We start from the raw sequence: 9,433 nt of genomic DNA on the forward strand, positions 1-9,433 counted from the left end.
CCACATGACAGAGTGAGCTCCCGTCTCTAGTTCCAGCTCCTGCCAACCTAGCAGTTCGAAAACAAGACATTGCAAGTAGATAAATAGGTACCACTTCGATGGGAAGGTAACAGCATTCCGTGCGCCTTGGTGTTTAGTCATGCCAGCCACATGACCACGGAAATGTCTTTGGACAGCGCTGGCTCTTCGGCTTTGAAAAGGAGATGAGCACCACAACCCTAGAGTTGGACTTGACTGGCTTTCGAGCAAGGGAACTTTTACCTATTCTGAAAAATAATTGGTAGGTAAAGAAGGAACTCACATGACTTAGACCAAATGTGTTTCAGCTAAAGCAGTGAAGCTGATTATGTCCAGGATGGAATTCAGAAGAATTCCCAAGCAATTAAGTTCTGTGATCCAGCCAATAAAGAACAACTTAGCCATGGTTTTGCAACAGATTCAGGTGGGTAGCCATGTTGGTCTGAAAAGTTTAATACTGGGTATAAGCTTTGTGTGCATGCACACAAGAGCTTACACCCAGAAAAACATTGTTGGTCTTAAAGGCACCACTGGACTCAAACTTTGTTCTATAGTTTTGTAACATTATCCAAAGAGGGTTTTTTTATTTGCAGCACAGTGACCTTGCCTTGTGGAGCACATATACAGAACAGCCACAAATAAGACCGTGGTAAAAATTAAACATCCATATTCTCTTATTTAATTATTGGGCTCCAAAGAAGATTCACATTTGTTTTAATATGTCCTCATTTGCTTCTTTTTATGGCAAAGAGTGTTAGAATTTTGTTGGGTGTAAGGCCTTAGAGCAGTGATGGTGAACCTTTTAGAGACCGAGTGCCCAAACTGCGACCCAAAACCCACTTATTTAATGCAAAGTGCCAACACTCCAATTTAACCTGAATACTGAGGTTTTACTTTAGAAAAAACAACTCATACATTAACTTAAGATGATCCAAACAAAGTAAGGAAAGCAATCCCAAATGCTTTCATTTACTTAAAATTATTTGGCAGAGAATTCAACATTTTAATGATGGCCTGGGCCTGGCTGGGGCGATGGCACACGTGCCCACAGACAAGGCTCTGAGTGCCACCTCTAGCACCCGTGCCATAGGTTCGCCACCACTGCCTTAGAGGATCCCCCAAACCTCTGCTCAGATCCTGAGCTGCTGATGATGGACAGTGAAATTTGGAGCTCTCTTAAAACACTGAAAGGTAATCAGGCAGTGGTTACCTGCTGCTGCGTTCTCATCTCTTCATGCTTTCTCCCAAATAAATCTGCAGATGCATAACTTTGTTTTTCTAAACCTCCCTTCTCCTTTTCCTTCATACCTTTCCTCCTCCCAGGTCCCTGGGAGCACAAACAGGCTTACAGCATTGGTGGCAAAGAGTTTTGCTTCTTGAGAAAGATGAGGCTGAAATTGGTTTCCAGTTTGTTGTACTTACTGGTTTCTTATTTGCCAGTCTGATACTGAAACAGCTCTACACCCAAAAAGGAACTTTTGACCACCCCAGATCATATACCCACAAAATCTGAGCATGTCAGGGGTTGTCAGAGGGGGTAGCAAATGAATTAATGAATGGAAGGATGGAGGAGTAAGTGTGGTGGAAGGAAATGATGGGGAGAGGAATGGGCGGACAAAGAAAAGGGTGGTGAGAGAGAAAGGGGAGGGAGAAGAAAGGTTATGAGGGAGGAAAGAATGGGAAACCGTACACTGGAGAGGAGAGGGAGAGGACTGGGGAGGGAAGTGGAGGATTAGGTAGAGTGGTGTGTTTGTGCTGTTCCACTTGGAGTATTGGTTTACTCCACTTGGAAATGTGGCAGCCTGTGTTGCAATAATGACATGTGGTAAATGGGAGGAGGCTACACTCAGATTAAGCAGGATCCAAACATAATGCCCAGCTGTGTCCTCTTTGCTTTCTGGCCTCAGCAGGATCGAAGGTAATGTGGGACTCCCAACCTCCCAACACTACTTTGCCTCACATGGAAATGCAGCATCCCCACCTAGTGAAGAATGTTGGCTATAACCTTCAGAGAAAGGGGAGGACAAAACTTCTGATCTTTTATCCTCATTTTTGTGTTCTCCTCCATTGTTTATCACATAAAATCATCTATTCAGTTTCCATAGGCTTCTGCCTGAGTAAAAACATTTAGCATTTATATAGCACTTTTAAATGTTCAAAGCATAACATATATATTATCTTGTTTTAAAGCAGCCTTGTAAGGTACATATATAAGTGCCATCAAGTTGCAGCTGACTCATGGTGACCCCAGCCAAGGGGCTTTCAAAGCAAGTGAGACGCAGAAGTGGTTTGCCCATTGCCTTCCTCTGCAGTCTTTCTCGTCAGTTTCCCATCCAAGTCCCACTGGCCCCTGGTTAGCTTCTGATATCTGACCAGATCATGCTATACCATGCTGCCTTCCATCTATGCCGGGGTAGGCAAATATCACTATCCCCCTATGCAGATGGGGTCTGGAAAAGTGTGGCTTGCCTAACAATGGTATATGAAAGTACTGAAAAGCAAACAGAAATGTCCCTGCTAGCAACCAACATGCCTTTTTTTGTTTTAAGATAATCTGATAATAATGCAGTGTAAAATGTCTAGGATGCAAATATTCTTTCCTTCCTCCTAGGGGCTGGTATAGACAATGTAAAATATATAGGTAAAAAGATTTGTTTGTCTGCTTACAGATCAAAATTGGTTAGTGTAATGGTTTAAGTGTCAGACTAGCATCTGGGATACGGAGACCCAGGTTCAAATCCCTGCTCTGCCATGGAAGCTTACTGGGTGAGTTTGGGCTAGTGACATAGTTGCAGCCTAATGTAACTCACAGGGTTGTTGTGAGGATAAAATGGCGGAGAGGAGAACACTGTAAGCAGCTTTGGACCCCACTGGGGAAAAAGGGAGACCTGGGTTCAAATTCCCACCCTGCCACGGAAGCTTACTAGGTGACTTTGGGGTATTGACATACTTGCAGCCTAACGTACCTCTCAGGTTTTTTGTGGGGGAAAACAGAGGAGAGGAAAACAATGTAAGCTGCTTTGGATCCTCACTGGGGAGAAACACGAACTATAAATGAAGTAAACAAATAACATGCACTCCACACAATTAGATCTGTACTACATATGCAGGTACATACATATAGTGCATATGTATCATATTTTAAACTTTCAGGTTACATGCAGCATACATGAAGAAAGGTTTTTGTAAAATAAGAAAAATCAGCTGTGGGAGCACCTGAGGAGTTGAGTGTCCCTGTGAAAGACCAAAACATAATTTTCTTCACTGGCTGATTTTATAATAATACATCATGGCTAACAATTTTGCTTTGTGTTTGCTGAAGATATGAAAAAAATTTTTTTTGAGAGGATACATTACAGTAGTGTTGTTATCACTCCCTGAGAAGGATTCTGTTTTGATTTGGAAAATGCCCCTATCTCTGCTGAGCAGGGCTGGTCCTTCTTCCAGAAGTTTGAAAAAACACTACCCAACGTGGTACAGTATGGTAGATGGAGCTGGCCATGACTCTGGAGCATACTGTAAACTTGGTAGCGCAAGGGCCCTGGCATACACTAGACCTACTATGGTGCTAGTACCAGTGGGGTTGTAGTGGTTACAGTGTTGGGATGGGATCTGAGAGACCCAGGTTCAAATCCTTACTCTGTCATAGAAGCTTGACTGGGTGACCTTGGGCCAGTCACTCTTTGTCAGCTTAACCCAGCCAACAGGAATTTTATGAGGATAAAATGAAGAAAGATGCTGTAAGCTGCTTTGGGTCTTCATTGGGGAGCAAAGGAGAATGTAAATATCAGATAAATAAATAAAAATATTGCCATTGCAGTGTGAGCTAGTGATTAGCCAATGTTCTCTCAGTTCAACTCAGAACTGGCTCAGAAATTATAAACTTCCTTGGATAACAGTAAGACTGATCATTTTTTAAAATGCTCTCTCCTGGCGTATAATGTTGGGTTATGAATGCCAAAGTAGTTTATAACACCAGAAGGTCGGACCAGAACCAATGGGTTGAAATTAAATCAGAAGAGTTTTCAGCTAAACATTAGGAAAAATTTCCTGACAGTTAGAGCGGTTTCTCAGTAGAACAGGCTTCCTTGGGAGGTGGTGGGCTCTCCTTCTTTGGAGGTTTTCAAAGAGAGGCTAGATGGCCATCTGACAGCAGTGCGGATTCTGTGTACTTAGGCAGATCATGAGGGAGGGCAGGAAGGGTTGCCTCAGTGCTTAGGTCTTGTGACCCTTTCTTACATGCCCAGGGAAATGCCGGTTGCCACTTTGGGGTCAGGAAGCGATTTTTCTCCTGGCTGGTTTGGCCAGGGATCCTGCAGGTTTTTTTGTCATCTTCTGGGCATGGAACAGTGGTCACTGCGGATGTGAGGGTGTCGTATTTGTGAATTTCCTGCCTTGTGCAGGGGGTTTGACTAGATGACCCTGGAGGTCCCTTCCAACTCTATGATTCTATGATTCTAGCCCTGGCTGAGAGTCATTTAGAAAAACAGCTGAGAGAGGTAATCCGAATAGACATGGACACTCATCAAATAACAGGCTGCTTGGGCAGGTGGACTTTTAACATAGTTCACAGGCATTAATATGAGTTTCAGCAAGGGTAAAGGCTTAACATTAAAGAAGTTCTATGGATGCATCTACAATGCATTCTGTGCTCTGGTCTACTTTGTGCTCCTGGTCTGCTGCCAACTGTACAACATCTAATTTTACAGTTTGAGCCAAAGAACAACAAATAAAAATCATACACCTGAATCAGAGATGAATCATACTTGTTATAAGCACATACATGTTAAAATTCTTATATATAAAATATTACATACTACATACAAGTAGTATATATGATTATCATAATCAATAATACTCTTCCTTTAGTGGCCATACTTCTGCTGAATTACTTTCTGCAATATATTATCTTATACTAGCTAGTTTTATCCCCACAGCAAGTCCTAAAACTGGGCCTTTGGTTCGAGGTTGTTAGGGCACTATCAGACTTCAGAATTCAGAAGAGCAGGGAAGCAAACCAGCTGACATCTCCCGGAGCCATAAATACATTTTTTTAAAAACCCTGATGCATTTAAAATGGCAGACATGGCTCTTTACAAAAACGTCCATATTAAACCTAGTTCTTTGTTGCAAAAAATGAACAGCGCAATCCTAAGCAGAGTTACACTTAGAAGGGTATTACTGTTTAGGATTGCACTATAAAGGCCTCATTTTGGTGGGTATTTCCTTCCGTTGCCCTTGTCCTGAACCCCGCAAAAGGCCACTTTACACAGAGGCAGTTGTCCAACCAGATATATATTAAACCTCAAACTATTCCAATTAGAATCTACTTAAGATGTCTCCTGGAACACAGCCATCTATATTAAACACTGGCATTTCTATATACTATCTAAGAATAAAATATAATTTTAAAAGCTTGCACATTTAAAAAAAAAGATTTTTCATGTATAGAACAGACATTTCTGGAGAATCTCCATTCAGCTATAGTTTGGCAGATGTGCCTCTTATTTTTGAACATGTAAAGGTAGTATGCTGTCAACAACACTATACAAAAAGACATACATAAATGAATAATAATTGTACACTGCAGTGAACAGAATACAACACCGTGTTATTCACTTAATGGAAGAATCCAGTATCTCTTGATAATCTTGTGTTTTTAATTTCTTCCAAGACAGTTTATAACATGCAAGAAAAAAGACACTGATGATTATAATAGCTCCTCCAATCATATCATAGATGCTGGGGAAGATGCGTAATACAAGAAGCTGAAGGACCATGGCTATCACAATCTCAAGATGCTGTACTGTGCTGACCAAGGCTGGATGGAATTTACTCAAGGCATAATAGACCCCCAGAAAAGCCACTGTGGAACACAGACAGATGCCCATGAGATAGCTCCAGCTTTCTCCATTCAGTGGAATAATTGGCTCCTGTAGAAAAAACATGGTGGAAGCTCCCCACAGTGTGCCAGTCCAACCGAAGGTAAACAGTGCTGTCCACATGCTGACATTATCCTTGATTGACCTGTATACTATCATGGAGAGAGCTGTTGTTAAGCCTGCCATGACTGTCATTGTGTAACCAAATGCCTCCTTCCAGATATTCAGCAGAGAACTTTCTTCATCAACAATGTTGGGGATTATGACCAGACAAACACCCAAAACACTACACAGCACAGTAATTACATCAACACAAGCCATTCGCTCATCTACTAGTAAAAAGGCCAGAATGGCACTGAAGACTGTGGTGGTAGCTCTCCACAGAGTAGTCCCATTGCTTGGGGGCACTATTGAGAAAGACGTGTAAGCACAGGTAATGGAAATAACATTGCACACTCCATAGAAGAACAGCCGCAATCTGTGGCCTTTTGGTCCAAAAGGGTCCTCTTGGTAATAGCACACAACTAAGACAGAAAACGCTTGCAAGACAGACCGAATGAAGATCAGTTCTAGAGATGGCACTTTGGAACGGTCAGAAGCCAGTCTAGTTATCAAGGCTACACAACCATGGGCCAAAGCAGATCCAAAAAGCACAGCCCAAGTCTTTCTGGATTGAAAAATGCTTCCTTCTATGAAATCTTGGCCTGGCTCACTCTTGGTGGCTTCTGGCTTTTGTGTGGCCTGAGAAGGGATGTCTATCGTTCCAAAGAAGGACCTTCCTTTCGATCGCCCATCACTCAGCAGCCTCCTCTTTGGATTATCTTCTACAAAACTATCATTGTCTTCACTAGCTCCTTCATATTCTTCTTCTCCAGGTTGCGGGTAATGGGAGGTATATTTTACTGTCACTGTATTAGGGTGAATTTTCACTCGTTTTTTCACTGGATATTGTTTGGAAGGTGAAGTATCCATTTCCTCAGATCACTAGGACTAATAGTAAAGAAATATATATATATAAGTAATTTAGCAATAATAAAGTAGTTTGGTTGCAATATTTAGGTACTTACACTGTAATCCTAAATTCAATTCTGTATGTTCTCCCATTGCCCTGGGTAAGCTGAACTGGTTTGAGAAGAAACCAAAGCTCAAATATTAATGCCAAATATAGCAAATCTGTTGTGACAGCAGAACACTACACTGCATCATAGTCATCAATGCATTTTTCTTGTTAGACATGTTTAAAATAGGCTTGACATTTACCTCTCCTGCAACACCCCCACAATTTCCCCCTGTATTTTAATGCAGTTCAAGCAAATGGCTTATTCTGAAGAATTCATTTGTCTTCAATAAAATATTAACAGATTACAGTTTCAACTAGAATTGAAATAAATTGCAATGTTTGCATTCTACAAAATAGATGTGTAATTGACAGACTCTCAACAAAGTTGCAATGGCCATCAATATAATTGTGTAATTGCAACGATATCCTGTAAATATGTAGCTATCCTGCAAACTTCTCTTCCATTGACACTGATTTCATTCAGTCAATGTTCCTTCATATACAGCTGAGTTACTCCAAGTCCCCTCTCCTACTTCTGTGCCACACAACAGCTTTATGTGTGGTTGTTTCTACAGGTGTTGCAGTGCTGACCTGTGCTGCTGGGCTATTATGATGTTATGAACCAGTCTGGGCTGTCCAGTTCAGTGCCATAGGTGTGATATTGCACTGGTTCAAAAGTCAGTCTGCTCAATCCTATTTGCTGGCATAGCGGTCCATACATAAGACTGGGCCAGAACTTACAGGAGTAACAAGAACAATTTTTATTATTATTTGGGAATACTGTACCCATGCTGGCAATTAAAACAGGTAAATGTCAGTTTGAATACAGTTTTCTTATGATGCAAATAAGGACTAACAGTTTTCCAACTTGTTCCCTGCCCCTTTCACTGCCTTTTAATTGTATAGTCTTTAAATGCACAGCATAAGATACATTGCCTTAAAAATGAAAATACAGAGAGCAGTAAGTTGTTAAGGCAGTGGGATTGATGAATGCTGACCACTCTGTCAGTATCAGAACTAGTATATGCCAAATGGGGAGATTAAAGACCATGGACACTTGGCAAAATGGAGATAGGAGTGCTCCTTCAAAAATATATGACCGTGTTAACAATGCCTGATGTGGGGTTACTAGTTACTACAATTTTGTCTAATCGGGGGAGGGGGGAGCTTTCAAAGTTGCTCTGTGATCCCCCCCATATAACCCATTATTTTAAAACTGCACATCTGCAGAATGCACATTAATGGACATGAATGGTGCAGCTTAAATAGACATTCAATGACAACTGAGATGTTCTTTTATCATGCAAGAGAGAGCAACAAACAGCCAAAGCAAAAGGGACGAAATATATTTCTTTACCTTTGTTTAGAAGGTTCTGGATAAACGATGCCACACAAATATCCCAAGGCTGAGAGATGTTAAAGGAAGTAAGTCTGTGCTCCAATATCCAGCAGCGTGTCCATTTCTGTTTTTTTTTAGCTTTGAAGAAAATAGGAAGAATTGGAGATAGCTACCTGTGAATCCAAATGTACTGGGCAGCCAGGAACAGAGAACCAAATGTCATCAATTCAGAGTGTGTACAGGAGAAATAATGTAGATTCTGTTTCTGCTACCCTCTCTTCTGTCTGCACACTGAGGCACTGAAGAGGAGAGGAGGAGAGAGAGAGGCGACAGCTAAAGAATCAAATGCTTTGAATAGACCAGAATAAGTGAGCATGCTCAGTAGAACTCAAGGGCATTTGATAGTACCTTCACTACTAATTATGGAGTGGAATAAATCTGTTTCTTACTAGTGACTCTGACAATGAAGCATGTTTTAAAGGATGTATTACTTATTAAAAAACAGAATAAACGAAAAGGTAATTATTTTTATGGCATACATGGTGTGAACATTGCTCATTCTCAGTCACAAAGACAGATTTTTAATCAGCATCCTGTATAGAGGATATACAGAGCAGAAGAAACCGAAATCCCATAATCACAAACCATGGAACTAGATTCAACAATGTTTTGAGCTAGGCATTTTAAATGTTAATATGCACAGTATATTACAGAGAAGTAGACAGAAATAAACACATTATCTAGAAGAAAGCACCTTTACAATAAAGGGACTGACTCTCATTGTTCATCAAGTAATCAGTAAATATCCTTGGGATGACTCATTGCCCATTTTCATTGATGCAGTCGTACAAAATAAATGGTACTGCATCACATGTACAGTGAGCAGTAGCTCAACCATAGTCTAATATCTGAACAAATGTACTGACAAATTTCTCAGGCTGGTACTCTCCCTTAGGACATGTAACACAGAGGCTTTAAAGGCTTACCCAGTAACAGACAAGTAAAAATCTAACACTATTTTACTTCTCAATAAATAAACAAATCAACCTCTAATTTTTATCCACTATTATCTTCTGTTCTTCTGCCTTTTCCATATAGATTACAATTATTTCATGTCAAAGTTCCTTCTCATGT

General features: G+C 40.8%; 1 protein-coding gene across 1 annotated transcript; it reads right to left on the reverse strand.

Annotated features, from left to right (window-relative positions):
• Positions 1–5,633: 5,633 nt before the first annotated feature.
• SLC35G2 (solute carrier family 35 member G2) lies at positions 5,634–6,872 on the reverse strand. Its single transcript, XM_015426844.1, has one exon. The coding sequence runs from the start codon at positions 6,870–6,872 to the stop codon at positions 5,634–5,636; it is 1,239 nt and encodes a 412-aa protein (XP_015282330.1).
• Between the last annotated feature and the right edge of the window lie 2,561 nt (positions 6,873–9,433).

The sequence above is a fragment of the Gekko japonicus genome, unplaced genomic scaffold (genome assembly GCF_001447785.1).
Source record: "Gekko japonicus isolate JY-2015 unplaced genomic scaffold, Gekko_japonicus_V1.1 scaffold14, whole genome shotgun sequence".
Taxonomy (NCBI): Eukaryota; Metazoa; Chordata; class Lepidosauria; order Squamata; family Gekkonidae; genus Gekko; species Gekko japonicus.

Coding starts and splice junctions, on each gene's coding strand:
- SLC35G2 (XM_015426844.1), bottom strand. CDS start 6,872: ATGGATACTTCACCTTCCAAACAATATCCAGTGAAAAAACGAGTGAAA.